This window comes from Meleagris gallopavo, chromosome 22 (genome assembly GCF_905368555.1).
Source record: "Meleagris gallopavo chromosome 22, MGAL_WU_HG_1.1, whole genome shotgun sequence".
NCBI lineage: Eukaryota > Metazoa > Chordata > Aves > Galliformes > Phasianidae > Meleagris > Meleagris gallopavo.
Window position 1 is genome coordinate 771,234 of NC_139425.1, and position 21,340 is coordinate 792,573.

Below are 21,340 nucleotides of genomic sequence, written 5' to 3' on the forward strand. Positions count from 1 at the left end.
TGCATAATCTGGAAACGTCTATTTACATTTGCTTTTTTCACATGTAATTAAAAAGCAAGTTTTCAGTATTCAATTTTTCACAGTGCAGCAATTTTAATACATTTTCAAACTTCCATGCAAATCACTATTAAGTCTCAGGGGAGACTCATCCCCCGATCCCCACTTCATCATCTCCAGGAGGATGAGATTTGTCCCACAAAGACTTCACACCACAAAGAGCCCAGCGTTATCAGTACTGATGCTCTCCTCACTGTTTGAGGCCTCCTGCTACAGCCCAGCCTCTCCTGCAGCCCCCAGCTCCTCACAGTGTGGCTTGGTACTGCTCCTGCGGAGGAAGAAGACTGCAGCCTGCATCTGGCCCATCACATCCCCACAGGCAGCCCATAGCATCGCACAAACAGAGCAGGAGATGCCTCAAACAGACACTGCTCAGTGGTGATAAGCACCTCATCATCTTGGTGATGCCTGTCATACACACAAATTGTAATGCTACACTAATGCTAATGACTCATTCCTCACAGGACATAATATAAAAGTCAGTGATGGAGACTGATATACATTCACACTGAGTAAAATGCTGATTGTTGGAGAAATGCTGAGATTACACGGTAACAGGGGCAAACCAATTTAGACAATTCACTTGCAGAATGAAAATACATACATGCCCAAACCATAAGAACCAAGAGCATTTGTAAAATCTCTTACTAAGCACTTTGTTTTGCTCATTCACTCTGGGATCACTGTGCATTCCAGAAACACAAAACTCCAGAGAAATCAAGCTGTGATTGCACCAGCAGGTGTCTATTTCTTCGTGCACAATTTCTCCTACCTGGAGGTAAGAGCACAGATGACCTTGCTCCATTGCTCCACTACTGCAGGGTGATGCCGCCAGTTGGCCACCATCTCTTTGGCAGTTTTCCAGTAAGGTGGTGTTGGAAAGCACCGTGTACAGGCCAGTAACCACACCTCAAACAGCACGCCGATTAGCTTCTCAGCCAGATTTTCAGCAATGCCACCTTAGAGCAGAAATGAAGCATACTTTTAGTGAGTGCTTAATGTAAATAACTTCAGACATCTCCTCAAGGAACATTTTGATACTAAAGGATTCTCACAACCCTCACAAATCACAGAATGGCCAGGATTGGAAGGGCCCTCAAGGATCATGAAACTCCAACCCCCTGCCACATGCAGGGCCACCAACCTCCCCATTTAACACCACACCAGGCTGCCCAGTTCCCCATCCAACCTGGCCTTGAACACCTCCAGGGATGGACGGGGCATCCACAGCCTCTCTGGGCAGCTGTTCCAGCACCTCACCGCTTTCATAGCAAAGAGCTTCCCCCTGACATCCAACCTAAATCTTCCCTCTCTCAACTTGAAACCATTTCCCCTTGTCCTGCTGTTGTCCACCCTTTCCAAGAGTTGATTCCCCTCCTGTCTGTAGGCTCCCTTTAGGTACTGAAGGCTGCAATGAGCTCACCCCGCAGCCTTCTTTTCTCCAGGCTGAACAAGCCCGGCTCCCTCAGCCTGTCTTTGTAGGGGAGCTGCTCCAGTCCCGTGGTCATCTTTGTGGCTCCTCTGGACCCTCTCCACAATTGCATCTCACATATTAGATTTCAGTTTAAGCAATAACTGTAAAGATTCCCAACCTTTTCATCATATTTTTCATCATTTAAGGGTAATTCCCCATTGCTTCCTACAGAACTTTTTACATGCCCAAAGATAACAGAGCAAACCCAGCCACGTGCACTTGTCATTAACAGATACTGGGAATTCAGCTACTGACCTTAGGCTGTCTTCCTCTGCACACAGAATATTTGATGTCTTATTCATTTTAAGTAAGGTATAAACTGATAATGTTATTTTTCAGTAGGCAGGACAAACTGGGAGGCATGTATGGGCTGCAGTGAAACTAACAATGTTATCTAACCCTTCACTACGAACTCTTTGTGTACTGAGTCCACCGTTCTGCAAAAACTTATTTTGGAAAACTGACTCAGCTCCAAAGCACTCAATCTTCTCTGGCAGTGCTTTATTTCGGAGCAGTGTAGGAGAATTAGGAGTGAGCTATTGCACTCTGGTGGCTACTACAAGCTTTTAACACGTTTCCCCAAATTCCCATAGCAGTTCAACATCCAGCAGAGCCAAAGCATTTTCCAGTAATTGGATCAAATGAAAGTCTAACACATACCTTGCACAGTTGGAGCTGCTAGAAGAGTATCATTAATCTGAAGAAGAAATAACAACAAAACCTCCCAGGTTTCTCTTGCCATAATTGTTGATTCACGAGCCAGTTTCTGGACTGCTTTCAAAACTTGCAAGCACAGCCTAATCTGACTAGATCCTGGGTCTGGCCTGCAAGAGAAGGAAACACTACTTGAGTCTCCAGAGAGGAAATGTAATACACCATAGAGCAGCGTGTTCAATAATCTGAACTTTGAGCAATTATAAGAGGAAACATCAGTATGACTGAACTAGAGCCAAGAACATGAACTAATTTGCATGTATGCATCACAGCTGTGCCTCTGAGCATCCTAACATCTGAGCATCCTCTGTCTTAACAAGTACAAGGTGTACCATAATGCTTTTCTTTACATGAACTCACCAACACAATGTGAACATTTTAACCAGAGAAAGTATAATCTCTTATAACAAGAAAATATTTACTAGGACAAACAATGTGAATGTTAAGACACCTTTCATTGTTCCATATTTAAGTGAGAAGAAAGTGTTGAATTTAGAAGAAAACATGTTAACAAACTTCTTCCTTGTTCACCTCTTGCTTCCAAATGTACACCCAACTCTTGCCTTGAATTTCTGGCATTTAGGAAAAAGAAAATCTGGAAGAAAGTCATTAAATAGGGAAACTAGACTAAAGGAAGAAGGGATAAGAAGGGAAGAAAGGAAAGAAGTTGGCAGTGTGAAGTTTTTCCCTACTTAAAGAACCAGTTACACACTGCCTCTGCTGAGTCACGCGGCACAAGGTGTTGCATGTGCAGCAGGCTCTCTTCCAATCAGTTTGTGCAAGGCAGAATGGGGACAGAGCAGTTACGTGAAGTGTTCTGGAGAGTATCTGAGGACACTGGTAAACAAATCTAAGCAAGCCCAAAAACTTAAAGAGTGAAAGAATGAAGAATAAAAGAGCTTACTGATTTAAGCGTGCAATATGTGAGCCATTTTTTGACTTGCAAACTTGAAATTTCAAGTTGTCAGCTTAAGTCATCCTACCAGTTGCTAATAAAGAGAATCATGGAAATATGACCATTCACCAACCCACTAAGCAGCACTACTAGAGCCAAGCACTGTCAGTGCAATGTAAAGCACAAGTCACTCACACGCAAGCTCTCAAGAACGTGCAGATCCACTGGACAAAGATCTGCTATTTTCAGGGAATAGCAGCTCAAATTGAGCTGATAGGTGCTTTTCAAAAAAATCACCAGCTCTTATCTGCTTAGTATAAATATACTGTATAACAGTACTGGAAGCAAGATTACAAAGAGACAACGTCTAGTGCAAAATCGTGGAGTAGTCACAGTTCAGAACTTCAACAGGTTGTTCTGTGCTGCTGCTTCTAACAGATCATCTTGGTAAAGCAACAGAGCTGGGGACAAACAAGCCTCTGTTACGGCATTGCTTTCCCCCCACGCAACAAAGCAAACTTTTTAAGCAAAGAATACCCTTATTTTGTCATTCGTTATGTTTCAATGCCTGTCTCAAGAATTGATTCCCTAAGATTTTAATGAATTAATATTAAGGGATGTACAAATAGGAGCTCCTTGTGACTAATAGGAAACATCTGGACAAAAGCAGGAAAGGCAGCTCTGCAGCTTTCACCCCTTTATCAGTTCCTTTTTTCTCCCATAAAGTCAACTGAACGGCAAACTTCAGCTGCAACATTCTGCAGGCTTATTTCCAGAGATTTCTACAGGACCCGTCCTTACGGTTCCCACACCTACACTCAGCAAGAATTGTTCCCAAAATTTTATACATAAATTAGAAGTTATCAGAAAGGCCTCTGTTATGCTCGGCCAGTCACACATCCTGTGGTCTCTCAAAAGATTCCAGGCACCTCAGAGAGCAGACCCCAGGGCCATGTCTACAAGCCCATATTCCACAGGGCAGGGAAAAGAGTTTTCATGATTTCTTTCCATTCTCAGTAATGCAAACATTTGCTTATCTAAGAGTAATAACTACCACAGTTGTTTAAGTTGTGTGCTAGGCTCCCTGAATATCACAGCATTGCTAGAGATGGACAGCCAGGGGGTTCCTTGAGGAGTACTCAACTACATCATGAAAAGAAGTCCTCCATTCAGCAGGGCACACAGGTCAGTGCTGCAGGGAAAGATGCACTTGTTCCCCAGTGTGTCTGACAGACAGAAGAAAAGGAGCTGGATTTGCTCCTTTTCCAGCGTTTTTATTTTGTTAGCACCACGCTATTTCAAGGACTGTACATGTAAACAGCTGCTTCAGCTGGATATTCAAGCTACAATGCTTTATACTCGTCTGCTTTGTATCAGATGAGTACTTATCACTCACACACCACAACTCTGAACCACCACTTCTAAGGCAGCCAAGCACCTGCTGCACTGTCAGGACACCATGCCAAGGAAGGAAGCTGTTGTAATCCCAAGCCTCTACACGAAATAGGTTTGCAATCCTGTTTCCTGCTACTTAGGAGGCTTGCAGGAGATAGTTCAATATATTATCAGTATGTATCAATATATTGTAGCAATGGGTTGCTACAAGACCTCCTGTGTAAGTGTGCTACAAGTGCTTACCAGCACCAGGCATCTGCAGCAAGATGGTACCAGAAGTAGACTCTTCTCCCTCTGCACAGACATTTAAGAAAATGAGCCCTTCCTTTCTCTCAAGCAATTTGCACACAATATAATTCTGTATTTAATGTTTGTTACATTGTGTTTTTGCATTGCTCATCTGAAGGAAACACTCTGAGATCTTCTTCCTGAAAAGGCACCAGGTACAACAGAAAGAAAAAAAAAAAAAAAACAACCAACCAAGCACAGCCTTTTCATGTCAAGAGCTTGGGGAATTAAAATAAGAGAGATCTTATACTTTGTGGTGCGTGCACACAGATTTACAGTCATGATTTCTGTTCAGCCTGTATCTAGATGCCGATTGTTTCATTCGGCAGACATCACACGTGGTCTGCCATCCTGCATCAATCTCAATGTACAAAGTTGGAGCAGAAGCATAGAACAGCAGTAGTGTCAGCAGCACACAGGAAACAAAACTGACTGCTAACAGGGCCTCTGGTGTAAAACACGGCAAAGGAACACAGGAAAAAGCTGCTCAACAAACAGGAGAAGAGGGCATTCTCCACTGGGCCAAGGAAATAAACATTTCTGGACTGTGCAAACTTCATTCTGCACCTATTAAAGATCACCAGCTCTAACAGGACAGACATCCCTCAGGAAGGCTTCTTTAACAACTGCCACAATTTCCAGCACCTAGTGTTTTTGATACAGTAAACATGTCTACACAGCATGTGAAGGTGCTCAGCAGTCAATGGACCTTCTACCTCAACTCTATGTGCCACTGCAATGCTGTTTTGTACTGATATGCATTACTGCACTGTAAAAATAATCACTGCGTTTAGTTAAAACGATCTGGAGCTTGAAGTGAGAGGACAGGTCCCAGAACCCACATCAACTGCTTTCAGAAGAAAAAAAGAAATACTGATGAGTAAGGATTTTAAGATTAAATATCTCCTCTGATTGAGAACTGCTTATTGAGAAACAATGACTTAAGATCCCAGGTAAAGGAATCAGCAATGTAACAAAGTCCTCCCCAAAAAAAGACACTGTCTTCAAGAGCACAACTCAAAGATACTGAAGACACCTGAAAATTATCTTATTAACTGCAAAATATTTGAAACTTGTACATAAATGCATTCAGGGTCATGGCTTGAAACTAAAGACAAAAAGGTAGCAGTTCTTTGTTCTTCTTGGACACGTTTCCTCTTCACAGCAGGTTACCATACCTTGAATTCTGGTTTTACTCTTACAGAGTCCCATGACAGAGGCCAGCCAAGCCTAGCTAAGGCAGCAGCCAGCTCTAGGCTAGAGGCCAGCAGCCCAGGAAAGGAGTGACTGTGTTTCTTTACCCTTCCTTGGCCTCTCCAATGTAGTCACCAAGAAATGACCAACAGTTAGAGACAGCTTTTTATGGAAACCTAATCCAAAGCACTCTTCCTTTAAATTTCTTCCCTCCACTGGTTCCCTAACTGTCCTTTAGAGGGAATTAAAACGCCTTCTTCCACTGTGCCTTAAGAAGAATTAAAACTCCAGTTAAGTTGCAGAATTTGAAGCAATCAAACAGGAACGACCTCTTCATTTGAACTTGTATGAATTACTCTTCAAAGCCCTTTATCAACCTTCAGATGAAGTTAAGTAACCCAAGCAGGGTTTTGAAGGCCACTCACAATGATGCAGCATTCTGTAAAGTAGGCTGTTCAGTAGAGGTGTGGAGGTACCAGACCTGAAGTAATTTCAGGCAGCTAGTACCTAGGTACTGTTTCACAGGAGGGACTACTAAAACAGCTTTTTCTTTATTCAGCACCATCAGGTCCATTTGTCATAGACTACACATGAAATCTAATGTTGAGAGCACTCAAAACAACACGACTTTTTGTCTAAGAGGTAGGAGCATGCGTATGAACATCACTATCCAAGGATGTTCAGAGTAACATCAGGCTGATAGATAGCAAGCACTTCTGCAGGGCTCCTTGAAAATGATCAGCGAAACATGATCAATATGATTATGTTCATTTAACAGGCAGCAAATTCTGGCAAACTTGCAGGGAGCAGCTTCTGTGTCTACTCTTCTGAGGTGATAGGAGAAGCTGTAGTAAACACTGCATGAGATGGCCACCACATGCTTTTACTTATCTCATTTGTACACATGATTAGCAGACGGTCACATGATTTAGTTTTTTATCTCTCTCCAGTCATGTAATAATGACAGTTCTAAGGTGATTAGTTATCTAAACACAGAAGCAATAAGGCATGGATGGAGTGACATCACCTTTGTAACTTTGCTACAATAACAGCCTCACTTAATCAAGAGCCTGCATGGCTCAACACGTCCTTCTGACACATCACCAGCTGACCACGGCTTTGAATGGCTGTGGATCTCTCCCCCTCAACACTACTACTCTGACACTCACCTTGGTACAAAGAGATTTTGGAGATGTTTGAGAATGCTTTGAACATAAAGGTTTGGTTCCTTAATAACTGGTAAAGGAATTGAGTCCTTAGGTAATACAAGAGCCATAATCCAGTCTGTATATACATCGACACAGTATTTCACGGTATCGCCATCCAGAGGGAGGGTCAGTCCGTAACAAACCACCTCCATTGTCCATTTTACCTAAGAATAAAGCAAAGTTAGTAAAAGTGAATTTTAGAGAGTGAAGAATGATTAATGCACACTAGTTCTAATGTAAAAAGAATTTTTTTTACCACACAACTACATTAATCTGATGGACACACAAATTAGAATCGCAGAATCATTAAAGCTGTAAATAGTCTAAGATCACCAAGTCCAACTGGCAACCCATCACTACCATGCTCAAGTTAATGACTCAGTGTTTTCATATAGCATTGAGGATATGAATGTTAGCAATGAGCATATAGAATCTCTTCAGTCTAAATCATAGAAAGAATTCCTCAGAACACACAAAGAGCTGGACAATCATAAACTGATGTAGTAGACTTTCAGATCCTAGCAAATAAACACTCATACAATACCAACACTTACAGTCATGTACTCGCTCCAGCAATTACAAAGGCTGCTCTACAAAGGCTTTAATGTGTTAATGTGTTAACCAACTCAAGCCTTTGAATTTTCCCAACCCCTTTAGCCTGCACTTCTGGGTATAACAGCTCAGATAAGCACCAAGCAAAACGCATCACTTCCTACTAGGCCATGAAGCACATAGTTGTTCTGAACTATGAATGTACAAACATTACATAGATTACTAACCTAAAAATACAGTACATTTAGAAAATCACTTTATTTAATAATCCAAGTTTTTTTTTTATAGCCTCTTCAAAGAGACCCCTCTAGCATGAAGAAATCTATGATCATGGCGATGGAGACCATAGAAATGCACTTACTTCTTTGTCTGTTTTCAGCAAACTCTCACTTCCAACCGACGATGTGATCAGAGCCTGCCCAAGAGGACGCACCACTGCATTTGCCACTTCTCTTCCCACACTTTCAGGATAGCTGTGAAGCACACTGGTGTTACCCTGATCATTTTGAATGACAAGATGCAAGGATCTCCATTCTGAGTACATAGTGCCTCTATGCTACAAACCAAACAACACCTGGAGGGGCAAGAAAGAAGAGACAATCAGTAGAAGCACCTATGAAATTATTTACAGAACTGAAGTTTTTGCCATTGTAAATTCAGTATTTAAGCATCTGCATCATACCTTTGAAATCCTGTAAGTGAATCAAACAGCTCTTGTTTAACCTTAATGTCTTTTATTAAAAGAATAATATTTATAATATTGAATAAAATAAAAGTACCAAATACTAAAAGAATCAAAAGTTATCCCAGGATTCATAAACTCGGTTAATGGGATTTTTGCACACTGACACCCCCTCCTTCTAGGAAGAGTCAGGAACTTGCAGCCTGTTTGTGACACTACAAGCTTCAGGAGAAGCAGCTCATGCCTTCAGCTGGTGCAGTCCATGCTGTCAAGATGCTTTCTTACAAAGTGTTCATAGCTAAACATGGAATTGTACCAGAAGTATTCAAAATTAAGGCAAGCAACAGCTGCTGTTCACACCTTATGCCCTTTTTCAGCTCAACAGTAGTTAAAAATACACACCAGGAAACCTCACTCATTTTGAAGATCAAATCCAGCCTCTTTCTACACTCCCAGTATCTCTCCTGCAGCATGCAACACCCAAAACTGCTGGCTGAGAAACGTGACTAACTGATAAAGAGAAGTGTGCTGACCTGAGCTGACAGAAGGGCTGACCGAGCCCCCATGGAGAGCTCACTTAAACCACAAACGGCCTCACAGTTACAGTGCAACCCCACATACTGCTCCTGTACCTGGCACACTCAGATACACACCGGTGAGCTCCAGATCCTGGCGAAGTCAGTGCACGCGGCCTCACCTGGCAGCACCAGGGCAGCTCAGCCAGCACAGACGGCTTGATCCAGCCAGCAGCTGTCCCAGCAGACAGGATCTGATCTAACGGAGGTTAGATGAAGACCTGTGCCACACGGAGGAGCCAGGAGAACACGCACCTAGGAAGGCTGGAAGGAGCATTTCCTGCGGTGGCAGCAGCCCTGCAAACCCGCTCTGAGCAGCACAGGCGCACAGCAGCACGAGCCATCAGACCAGCACCACCTCCCTCCTTCCCTTATCAGTTATTTGAGCCAGCGACCACGTGAACAACACAGCACAAGGCAGGCAGGGCTGGCACCAGAGGAAAAGCAGGAGGGCACGCAGCAGCTACAGCACGGATCTGCTCATGCTGCCACAAACAGCGCTCCGTGGACTGCTCACCAACAGCTGCTGGGCATTTCAGGAACTACTTAGTTACATAGGGCATGTTTTCAGTGCCTTCCTTCCACATTCCTTGGCAACAAACCAAACAAGCCAGGCCTGGAAATACACTTACTTAGGGACAAGCCGCCATTTAAACAGGTCTGCCTATTTAGCTGATCACCTGAATGCTGGCTTACACCTAACACTCTACGTAAAAAGCTTGATGACTGCTTTACGAGGAGGCAGCACATCTCAGTTACCTAAACTGTGTCCTTCCTGGTTTGAGGGAGCAGCCACACGTGCTTTCCTGACAGCAAATAACCACAGCAGGCACAGATGGCAGAAGTGCATCCTGCGTCCTTTAGGAATGTTTTCCTCCTCTGAGGGCAATGGGGGGGGGGAGATGCCTGTACATAACCTGCAGCCTGGAGGAAAGCTGCCAGGACAACAGGAGAGCAGGAAGCAAACAGGACCCACAGTCCCAGCTACAACCATTACCCTTCGTAACGACTACAGTTCCCGGATAAGCTCTCTGGCTGTCTCCCTGCTGCTGTGCCACCCCTTTCTGCAGGCCCTGCGCACACCGCCAGCCCTCCCACAGGCACTGCAGAGCCCATTGCAGCAGCAGTGTCCACCACCTGAGGAACGGAGTGCTGGATCAAACCAAGCATGTCAGCATGCACAGGCACACTGTTATCAGCATGCCGACAGCTGCCAGCACGGGCTGCCCAGAAGCACGGGGAAACTGCGGGTAGCCCAGAGGCTGGAAAGCTCCTGGAAGAAGTCAGAGAACAAGGGAATCCAAATTCTGAAGCGTTTCAGAAGGCCCCGTCATACCAAAACGCAGCAATGGAAGAAGTGCACACCTGCTCCCAGCCCTGCCAAGGCAAAGTGAGCAGCTCCTTTGGGTGACGCTTCCCAAGCTCTGAGATGGAGTGTCTGTCACATACTTGGGATGCACCACAGCACGTGTGAGAGGTTCAGCAGCAGCACAGGGAGCCAAAGCCTTTGGTGCTGCACACAGCTGGCAGACCCAACACTCAGATCTGCATCCTCACGATACCCCACGCTGCCCTTGGCCTTGTCATAGAGGAAATATTATTAGCATACAAGGAATAACGGACTAAGGAACTAATTCCAATGTAAAAAGCTTTTGAGGTAGGACTTCCTGCAGTATTGGGTTATTTACCTGCCACATTTAGCAACTGGAACATTTTATTTTGTGAAGACTAAAAGTTGCTTTTCACTCGAGACCCCACTAACTGCCATTTGAAATGAGAGCTGTTGTTACCTGCCACAGCAGTGCAAAGGCTGAACTCGCTGCAATTCAACTTCTTGAACCCAGACATAAGCTAACAACACCAGTAAGCCTCCCCACAACCACATCTGCTTTTATGTTGAATCTATGAAAGCAGAACATAGTGACAGTGTCATACCCTGCTTAGAAAACTCAACGTGAAAGGTACCGAACACCTCACAGAAGCAGGATGCACCCCCTCAGAACAGGCTGCATTTGTCCCAAATTACTTCAACACCCCCAGAACACCAGAAGAACACACAGCTTTTACTTCATACCACCAGTGCACCTCAATCTTCATTTGTTCCTGCAACACTTCTGCACCTCGGTTTCAAAAACAGCACTCTGGCTCCAGAGCTGAGCATCACCTGCATGAAATTTAGGAGAACATCTACACAGACACAAGCTCAAATCACTGAGGGCTCCCGAGGCTCCAGGCTATCTAACTATGGGGAAAGGGAAAGAAGAAAAGTAAATAGAACTATTAAATTCACCGAGCCATTTTACACACAAGTTTGGAAATAGAACACATTTATGTTCAGCAGTAAATGTAACACCCTGAGATTTTTACAGGCAGAGGGATCTGGAAAGAAATTCCCAACACTAGCACTGGTGGAAGAACAGAGAGATGCAAAGCTAAGATACGTACCATCTACTATGGAACTGACATGGTACCAGTATTCCTCAGCAAAGTAAATAACTTGCACATCAACATATTCCCTCCTGAGCCATTTCAGCTAGGGAATTTTTATAGCTACCACCATATAAAATTGGAAAAGGATGTTTCAGCATTTGAGACCAAAGAGCTTCAGCTCATAGACGCTCAAGTCTTTTGTGAGTATAAGAAAGTCACTAATAAACTCATAAAATTAAAAAAAAAAAAATCGTGATACTTGAGATTTATTTTCAGTCCCTAAAGCCTTCAGAGAAATAGGTGCAGGCAAAATATTTTACCTCCTGGATCAGTGAAGTTAGTGAGAATTACCCAAGCAAACAACAGGCCCACGTGCTGCGGCTGTTTTGAAGAAGCTCAGAACAGCGGTGGGATTTTTGAAGTGTGCACAGGGAGAGGGTAAGGAACTGATGTTTGTGTAGGAAGCTGATCTCAGAGCGGGCACAATGAGGGCTGGGAGCAAACTGAGCCCTTCATGCTCAGCAACTTCATACACAAAATTAAGTGCTCACCTACAAAACAAAGGGTAGGAAGGCTTGTCTTTGTGCTCCCAAAAGTATGAGAGCTTCCTGGGTTTCATCAGAACCAGGAAGGCAGACTGAACTGAAAATTCAGTGGAAACAATAATATTAATATGGAAGATATGAAGAGCAGCAGCAGAGATACCCAAGGAAGACCTCTCTGAAGGCAGAGCCAACAACAAAGAAGCAGCAATATAAAGGAACTACACCGCAGAGTTCAGGGATATTAAATATACTTCAAAAGTATTTCAAGGAAAACAAGGTACCCATTTGCCCCACCTTGCCACTGCTGCTGCCCCTCTGCCCTCCACATTCCTGCTGGAGAGTAGAGAGGCAGGCTTAGGTCCTGGCAGGACTGCTTAGGTCCTGCAGGGCTGAAGAAGCACACACTCCTCCAGGCACCCACCTTCAGAGCCCACCCAGTAGGTGCCCCCACCCTAAGAACATATCATGTTAAGAGACATCATGTAGAGCAGCTCGCAGGCCCTGCTCTGCTTAAGGTCAGTATTTTGTTAGAGAATAAATAGCGATGTCAGGATTACTATTAAATGAAAGATGAAAAAGGAAATGAAAATGAGAAGGAACTCACAACCCCAGTTCCAGCTCAGGTGACATACTCAGTCACAGCGCTGCTGAGTGGAAGAGGGGAGTGTCACTGCCCCCTCGGCCAGGAAGGATGAGTTGGCCCAATTTTATCATCCAGCTGCAGGAGGTCAGTACACAAATCCAAAGGCAGTAGCCACTTAAGCCGCGGGGCAGGGGACTCATCTCTCCCCAGCAGACCCCACCCAGAGGGTCAGAGCCCCCATCTCAGCCCAGTCCTGAGGACAATGCCAAACACAGCCCTCGCAGAGCAAGGGGCCGGTGCTCCTGTCACGGAGGAGCAGCTTGGAACTCAGGGCTGTTACATGTGAGCATTCGTCAACCCATAAGAAAGCAGCCGCAGAGAGCTTTATAAGCATTGGCTATTTTACTCTGCTTTCAAGCTTCATCACTCAGACACCACCACCGCTCCGCTTCTGGCTGCCGTCCCACCTGTCAGAGCCGGATGAGAAGGCGATCCTTCGGGCCGTCCAGGCTGCACCCGCACCCCAACCCGCGCAGTTACCGCGGCCGCAGGGCGGAGCGCTGCGCGACGCTGCCGAAGGACGGTTCTACACGGCGCCTCACGGTTCGCTCCTCACGCGGCGGAGCGGCTCCCCCCGCCCCGGAGGAGAACGGGCACGGCCTGCAGCGTCGCCGCCGCCCATCCGCGGGGCAGCGGGAGAGAAACGAGGCTAACGAGGGAGCGGGACGGAGCCCGGCACCGAGTGCCGCGCCGCTCCGCGGGCGCTGCCGAGCACAACTTCCCGCGCGGCTCCCGAACCGCGGCCCCCGCCCCGAGCACGGCAGGGCAGGACGGGCCCAGGGCCGGGGCCCTCCGCGGCCCGCTCCCATCGGCCGCCCGGCGCTCACCGCGCGGCGCTGAGTGCGGCCCCAACGCGAAGCGCGGCGGCCCGGAGCCGGGCGGGCAGCGGCCGCCGCCACAGGGCCCGGCGGAAGGGGGGAGGGGAGCGGTCGGGCCCGGACGGCCTTACCTGCGCCGAAAGGCCCGGCGGGCATGTCGGGCCGGGCAGGGCAGGGCCGGCCGCTCCGCCCTCAGACCGCCGGCTCCATGGTGCCCGCGGCGGCCGAGGCGACACAGGGAGACGCCGCTCCGAGCCGCCCCGCTCCGCAACCCGCGGATCGCTTCCGGCAGCGCCACAAAGAGCGCGGAGGGCGGCCGGGCCCTATGGCGTCCTGCGCACGCGCGCGCCCGCTTCGGCCCGCGGCTCCCCGCCCGAGCGCACGGCTCCCGCCGCGGGCAGCGCCAAATAAGTCGCGGGGCAAAGCTGTGCGCGTGCGCGGCTCTCCGCGGCGGCGCCCGTCGCCTCTGCCGTCCTCTTCCTCTTAAAGGGGACGCGCCTGCCTCACCCGCCCCGCCCGAGGCCGCCCTCTTTCGGCGCCCCGTTCCGCGGAACGCCGCCGTCCTTTGCCGCTCCGACAGGCGCCGCAGCCCCCGGGCTCGGGCGGGGCCGCACGACGGCACGCCGCCAGCCCACGAGCAGCCCCCAAACGCTCGGCCCCTCGATGCGGGCCGCAGGTCTCTGCCCGCGTCACCCCGGAGCAGAGAGGCGAGAATTCACCCGCGGCAGCGCCCGGCGAGGCAGCTCTGCTCTCTCCCCTTGCTCCACGTGCGCTTTTCCCAAGGAATGTTAACGCCCCCGGCTGCCCGCCGCTGCCCTGCGTTGGCGGCCAGGTCGGTGCACTTTGCCGTGCGGGGATCTTCTCCTCGCCCCGGGATTCACGCACTTCACCGTTCTCACGGTACCCCCCGTTAGAGTGCCAGAAATGTTAACATCGCTGTCTCTCCTTTCCCTTCTAGCAAGCCCACGCCTCGCACGGACGCAGGAGTCGCTGCGGGGCTCGCAGTCCCGACGACGGGCGCTGCTGTGCTCACCTGGCAGGGCCCGGCCAGCCGCTCAGCTCCGCCCTGCGGGAAGGGGGAGGAGGATGGGAAAGGTGACAGAAAGTGTGAGGGTTGGCATGCCGGCAGTTCGGTAAGCAAAAAGAGGAAATATATTTTTTTAAAAAGCACAAACTCCTCCTCCTCCCCCTGAGAAAACTACTCCAGAAAAGCTCATGGTACAAAATGCAATTGCATACCACTGCAACTAATGCATAGCAGCAGTTTTCCCCTGGAACAATTCCCCACCGCTTCTCTTGCTGAGCACGGCACCGCATGATCTGCAACATCCCAGCTGTCCTGGCTGTGTGCCCTCCCAGCTGTGCACCTGCAGCATGCTCTGTAAGCACTTGACTCTGTAAGCACTGCTGAGCTGCAGCTACATCTGTGTGTTTTCAACGCTGTTTTCATCACAAAACCAAACCACAGCGCAGCAGGAAGTGCTGTGAAAAAAAATAACGCTCCCCAAAAGCAGCACAGGCACGGTAAGGCTGCCGCTGGAGCACTGTGCAAGATTTCCATCCCAGCTGTCTGTGCTGACGCCGAGTGACCATCACACATCGAGGGTTCGGTGACCCACACAGGGGTGACCCCAGGCAGGTGCAGGACAAGCTTCCCAGTTCATTGCATGGGGATGCCTGCGGGCAGCTCCGCTGTGCACCTGGCAATGACACTGCCTTGGCTTTATCTTGGAGTAATGCAGTGTGTTTTCATTAAACATGTTTTTGTTCAGTTGCAGGAATGATGGATCTAGTTGTGTACTCCTGGGAAAACCCCAGGGGAATGCTCAAGACCACAGTGCTGGTAAAGTCCTAGTCTGGCAGAGCCTGAGCACCATGCCATGTCCTGCCTCAAGGTCCATGCAGTGCTGCATGACTTCTTCCCAACATCTGAAGAAATATAAGATTATGTATATATATTTTTTCTCATGTTATCTCCAGCGGTTTTTTTTGTTTGGTTGTTTGGTTGGTTGTTTTTTTTTTTTTTAATTTTAATAAATACCTTGCAGAATCTGAGCCCCTTTCTTAGAGGATGTGGAAGGAGCAGCCACCCCTGTGCTTTACATCTGCCATTGTTGGCAGGATCCCAGTTGCCTTGAAGGCACTGCCAATGCCCTGCTTGGGGCTGCAGGGAGGAGGGCGGTGGGGATGTGATTTTGGCACTGTGGCAGCTGGAGACTGTGAGGCTGGAGAGGAGTGAAGGGCCCTCAGGGGACTGCAAATCTGAAAGCCACAGAGGATGATTGCTGAAAGAGAGATGTTGCTAGTAGGGGTGCACAGGGAGCAGACCAGTGGCAAACCAGTGCTTTCCCCATGGGGTGAGTGTAAGCAAGCAAAGGGGAAGGGGCAAAGGAGCATTCCCAGCGCTCTAGAAGTGCTGCAGCCTGGGTTCTGCCTCCAATCACACCCAGTCTGCCCTGCTTTATTGTTCTTCAGTTCCTTGGTTTGCTCTTGTTTGGCAGCTTCAGGATGTCCTGTGTTCTCAGGTGCCCAGATGTACTTCAAGGGTGGTCTTTCTCAACCCTGGTGATTCTGATTCTGTGATTTAGAATTAGGACCCACTGAAACTGTAGAATTCACAGTTCCTATTAATTACATTCTATATCAGATTGCAGTCTCAGACTGGCAGAGGTGATGATTTGTTATTGCTGACTCATTATTACAGGTCTTTGAGGATTTCAGCCAGAACCAATACAAGCTTGTACTGTTACAATTACACTTAAACCAATTTCAGGTTTCATTATAATACAGAGTGTAATCACAATTGCTTGTTTTTTATGTTATGTTATGGGAAATATAATACTGTGTGTATAATACTTTATACTGTTAGTTTCTCTGTCCCAACAGCTCCTTTCCCAGCTGACTTCAGATCAGTGGGAATGTCCCAACAACGAGGCCCATTGCTTCAAGCAGCTGTTTTTTTCTCAATGTCTGTGGAACTGCCCCATGGAATTTCTTAGGAGGGTTCTGGCAGGCAAACATCAAAACTATTATTAACATGACAACTAACAGAAAAAAAATCTATGTCTGTGTGCCTTGTGATACCACTGGGGAGTCACTGTCACCCCACGACTTCACAACAGAGTGGATGTATATATATATATAGATAGATGGCTCAGGGTATAGATACCCGGAATGTTCTGCCCTCTTCCGAGTCCTGCTGGCAACTCTTGAGACATCAGTGCCTTCCCTGGATGGAACATGAGACATTGAGGCCTTGCCAGCCGTACATGAGATGTCAAAGTCCTGCAAGTGGATTGCAAGTGACCAAGGATCCTGCTCAAGGAACTGCAGATGTCAGAGCTCCTGCCAGAGGCACACGAAGTGTCCATCGCTGTCAGCAACACACGAGGTGCTGAGGCCCAGACACTGCTGATTGCTCTGTGAGATGCAGCCTCCAGTAGTCTGTTCTCTGAGCACCTCAATGCAAGCACAGCTGCAGCCAGGAGTCAGTCAGGAGGAGCTGCCAACATGAGCCAGGACATACAGGTGCAGTCGGTGGAAGGCCATGAGGAGGAGATGTGTCCCATCTGTCTCTGCCCACTGACAGACGTGGCTTGTGTTGTCCCCTGCAGGCACACCTTCCATCCAGTGCTGGGACACCACCAGGGCCCTTTGCTTCCCTCCTGAGCCTTATGACACACACCCCAGAGGACTCCTTGATCCGCCAGACCTGGGGAAGGATCCAATGCTGGGAAAGAACATCTCCCCATTGGTCCTGCAGGGTCTCACGCAGGCACAAGGAGCACAGCATCTCCAGATGTCCCCACTAGTGAGTCTGCAGCCTCTCCTCGCACCAGGAGCCCAATGAGTACCACCAGGTTCAGCCACCATGGGACACTGAGGGGGGAATGGCTGAGCCGGGTCCCACAGGAGCAGCTGGGTGCCAGAGAGCACACAGCACTGCACTCAGCCCCACTGCTGAGCGGGCAGCCCGACCTCAGCTGGGGACAGCGTGGGGATGGAAAGTGCTGGTGGGGAGCAGCTGAGGCACTGCACAGCTCTTCTGCCTCAGCTCTCGCTGAGCATCGCTCATCCCTGGGCTGTGTTAGGAGAAGTGCTGCCAGCAGCTCGAGGTCATTGTTCCATTCCCATCTACTCAGCCCTTGTGAGGCTACAGCATCCAGGTGTGGGCTCCCCGGTAACACAGAGACCCAGACATGTTGGAGAGAGCCCAGGGAATGGCCACCAAGGTGCTGGGAGGACGGGAGCATCTCTGCTATTAGCAGGTGGGATGGTTAGATGCTGGGATGGTCCTCCAGCCGGAGAGAAAATTCCAGGAAATCACTGTCAGTAAATTGTGGCATATCCTCAAGTTGGTGGTGGAGCAGATATTTCCTTTTCAGAGATGAACTAGAAACTCAGCCTGGGATCCTGCTGTAAGAAAAGGACACAGCAGGGAAAAAGTTGCTGGTCAAACAGTGGATGGGCTGCACTCAGGGCACTCTGTGCTGTGCTTGGGGTGTGGGTCTGCTGCACTTGGTGGGAACCTCGTCCTGCCCAGCAGCCGCTGCCCACGCGGGCTGTTCTCCAGAGACGCCTCCAGCTTGAGCTGTTCTGTGAACTTGTGATTGGATTGTGCACAGAAACAAAGCTTTGATTGCGGCTTACAGTTAAGCACAGATGTGTGTTAGGCACATTTGAATCTCCGTTAATCTCTCTGAATGTCTTTTGTACAGACCACACATTTTGTATATTGCAACCACCAGGTATACTGGTACTGATATTAATTATGATGATGCCTATTGCAGCTGTAATCTGCAGTGCACTGAAACACCACCCTGTCACCTCAGTCAGCAGGCAGAGCCCCCCAAGCACTGCCATCCATCACCCTGGCCAGGACAGATGGACAGGGCTCAGTCCCAGCCCTGCTGCCTCATGCAGCCCCTACAACCCCTGCCTTCACACCTGCTGGAGCTCCAGCCCCTCTGCTATGTTGGCAAGGCAGTTAACCCTCTGTGAAATCAAGAAGACTGTCATTGTTTTGGCAGTCTTGTATTATGCGATGGGGGAAAGGAGGAGGAGTTACAGTGCCCAGGAACCCTGGCACCTGGTGGATCCTGCTGGCCTGGAGGTGGCTGCACTTCTACCAGCTGGGGGGAAGTAGCAAATGGATTCCTCATTTTGCTTTCCTTATGCACACCGCTTCTGCTCTACCTGAACTGTCCTCATCCAAACCCACATAGTCTCACACTTTGGCCTTCTTGGTTCTCTCTTGCATGGTTTGGTAGGGGTGAGTGAGCACTGGGTGCTGCTGAGCCTGCAGAGGTCGGACCACAGCATTGACTCAGCTCAATTTTATCCTATTTTTCCAGATTTTGATCAATTCCCTGTTATAGTTTCCATACGTTTGCCTGATAGAGACATGAAAATCAGCAGTGTGTGGCTCCCTGGATCCCTTCCGAGCTCAGGAGCAGAGCTCAGCACAAATTTGCCTTGTTCCATTCCTGTTTTATCAAGGAGCTGTGGGGTTGTGGTTACATAAGCAGGTGTGTGACTCATCTGTTGTTTAGTCTGCAGCTCAGGAGTGAACATGATCTGGTGCTAGCAATTCCTTCTTACCAACAATCTATCTTAGGATTTCTACTGATTTCGGTTTGAAGTGGTTTTGTGGCTGACTCATTCCCCATCAAGAGAGCTCTCAGCACAGGAACAAGCCTAAGCAGTTTTGTAGTAAACAACACCACAAAGGCCTCAGCTGCCTTCTCCAAAGCCTTCCACTTTTTCTCTCAGCATGACCTCCTGTGTACATGAATAGCAGACAGACGTGGGCTCTCACCTGCCTGTGTCCAGCTGCTGCTCCATTCTGCATGCATTTTGGCAGCCCCTAATTGTGCTGCATCTTGCATTTCCTTGGCTGTCTTCCGTCGTCCACATTTTATTTGCCTAATTATGTTGCACACATTGACACAGTTCTAGTTCTAAGCTCCAATCCAAACTACTCAGCTTCCAGGACCGTGGGTTCAGTTCATTCAATACATCCGTTCTCTGTATTGTGCAGACAATACATGTATGCATAATACATAATGACATACAACACAAAAAATGCAACACTAACAAGAAACATATAATGTACTTTACACACATAATTTACACGCAATGTTGTATCATTTAAATATATATAACACATACATCTATAATCACAACAGTCACTTTATATGAGTATATGCGTAAGCCTTTAAGTTGGACATTTCAGCTACTTCCTCAGCCTGCTCTTCTGCTTCAAAACAATACCCCCACTGTCCTGTGAAGATTTTCTTCTATCCGTTAATTGCAAGTGTTGTTGTCCCACCTAGAACTTTTCAGGTAAAGCTATTTTAAATTATGTCCATCGTTTAGCCTCTGAAATTTCCCATTACTTCCACTGATACGCAGCCATATTTTCAGATTGCATTAAGCAATTACGGAAGAAAAAAGCATGGTTTTATAAAGGAAATAATGGAAATACAGTGTGGTCTGTTTTCTAGGCTGGAAGACACGGAGCTCTCCCTGTATGCTCATAGAGCTGGCCCAGCTTGGGCAGAGATGGGCACCGTGCTGAAATGAGAGGAAGCATCTCCCACAGTCTGTGCAGCTGAGTGTGTTAACGATCCTTTCATACTGCTCTGTACCCCTCGACCATAAACTATCTGCCCCCCACTTCATACTATGCCCTTCTTTTGTGCTGTGAAGCAGTGCTGGCCCACTCTCAACAGTGAATACCGTGGATGTGCAGTGATTATGCGGAAAGTGTTTTTCAAGGTGCCAATGAAACGAGTGCTTCTTTCAGCTGTTTCACTTTCATTAAAGCCCCACAAAGACATAAGAGAATCCCTTGGCTCTGATATAAAGAGACAAGCTTTGTGGAGAGGAACTTTGCAATCCTGTCATCAGAGCATCAACATTAGCACCTTCTTCTCACTCTGTCTTGTAGCAAAGGAGCAGCCTTTTGCATGAGTGCTTGGAGCAGCAGGCTCAGGCCCCGGCCTTCCTTCAGTGCCTGCGTGCCACACATGCGCTGCTCAGACTCGAGCAGTGCACTGCTTTGGAAAATGCATGTCCTTCCATCAGGTCCTCTTGCATTACTGGGACCTTCAGGGCTTACTATCCTCCAACTCCCTCTGGCCTCATGGGGCACATTTTCTTCATTCCCCATCTGTGGCTGAAGATGAACAATCATGCCTTCCACATCTTTGCAGAGAAACAGAGCCAGCAGGAGAGCTCCATGCCGGCAAGGCAGAACTGCGCCTGTGTGTGAGCAGGCTGCAGCTGCTGCTGCTGGGGAAGCTCTGCTCTGCTTCCAGGCACCTTCGCCCTGCACAAAGCCGTGGGATAACACACTGTGTCAGTGGGTTTGAATGAACCTGATGAGGTGTGTGTATGTTGTAGCCTGCTGCTCCCCTAGCTGCTGCAATAGAAATAAAGATGCCTGCTGAGCTCAACCCTAAGCTCTTCACAAGCTGCTAGCTGAACCCTGCTGTCCCTACTTGGTGTTTGGTAAAAACAAGCCATTCGTCATCCAGGGCAGCCTTCCATGATTCAAATGAGTCTCCTGTGGGACAGAGAATGGAATAGGCTCCCATAACCTTGCGCTGCAGCTGCATACACTGTGTATTTCTTTCTGTGCTGTCACAAAACCTACCAGAGGGAGAAATGTTAGAAAGAGATTCTGAACTACCTGCAGAAGCAGTCCACTCACAGCAGCCTTCGAGCTGAATTAGATTATTTGGAGGGGAATCTGTTTTGTCAGAGCTGATATCTCTGGCAGACACTGTCCTTTGAGAGAGCTGATGCAAAGACGCAGAGAAGATGCCCTACCATCTCTTGACTGTGATGAAGAAAAGCAATATTT

The 21,340-nt window shown here is 48.1% G+C and overlaps 2 protein-coding genes across 3 annotated transcripts in view; one reads left to right on the top strand and one right to left on the bottom strand.

The window, feature by feature from the left end:
- The window catches only part of RALGAPB (Ral GTPase activating protein non-catalytic subunit beta), a 64,231-nt gene extending 50,491 nt beyond the window's left edge, over nucleotides 1-13,740 (bottom strand). For both annotated transcript variants that reach the window (XM_085241720.1, XM_085241719.1), the window contains exons 1-5: nucleotides 13,602-13,740; nucleotides 8,139-8,351; nucleotides 7,187-7,389; nucleotides 2,192-2,355; nucleotides 830-1,016 (exon numbers count right to left, since the gene is read on the bottom strand). In XM_085241720.1, the coding sequence (XP_085097846.1) occupies nucleotides 830-1,016; nucleotides 2,192-2,355; nucleotides 7,187-7,389; nucleotides 8,139-8,321 (737 nt within the window). In that variant the 5' untranslated portion in view covers nucleotides 8,322-8,351; nucleotides 13,602-13,740. The remainder of the gene's footprint in view (nucleotides 1-829; nucleotides 1,017-2,191; nucleotides 2,356-7,186; nucleotides 7,390-8,138; nucleotides 8,352-13,601) is intronic.
- On the top strand, nucleotides 11,499-15,525 carry LOC146542904 (uncharacterized). The gene is made up of 4 exons (XM_085241833.1): nucleotides 11,499-11,664; nucleotides 13,081-14,302; nucleotides 14,429-14,603; nucleotides 15,243-15,525. Exons 1-4 carry the CDS (start codon nucleotides 11,499-11,501, stop codon nucleotides 15,252-15,254), a joined length of 1,575 nt encoding a protein of 524 aa, XP_085097959.1. The 3' UTR covers nucleotides 15,255-15,525.
- The last annotated feature ends 5,815 nt before the right edge of the window (nucleotides 15,526-21,340 follow it).

Excerpts from the sequence above, each read along its gene's own strand:
- LOC146542904 (XM_085241833.1), top strand. The coding sequence starts at position 11,499 with ATGGTACCAGTATTCCTCAGCAAAGTAAATAACTTGCACATCAACATA. Across the intron at positions 11,665-13,080 it reads CATAGACGCTCAAGTCTTTT|GCGATCCTTCGGGCCGTCCA; the intron begins GTGAGTATAAGA and ends CCGGATGAGAAG. Across the intron at positions 14,303-14,428 it reads TGCCCTGCGTTGGCGGCCAG|CAAGCCCACGCCTCGCACGG; the intron begins GTCGGTGCACTT and ends TTTCCCTTCTAG.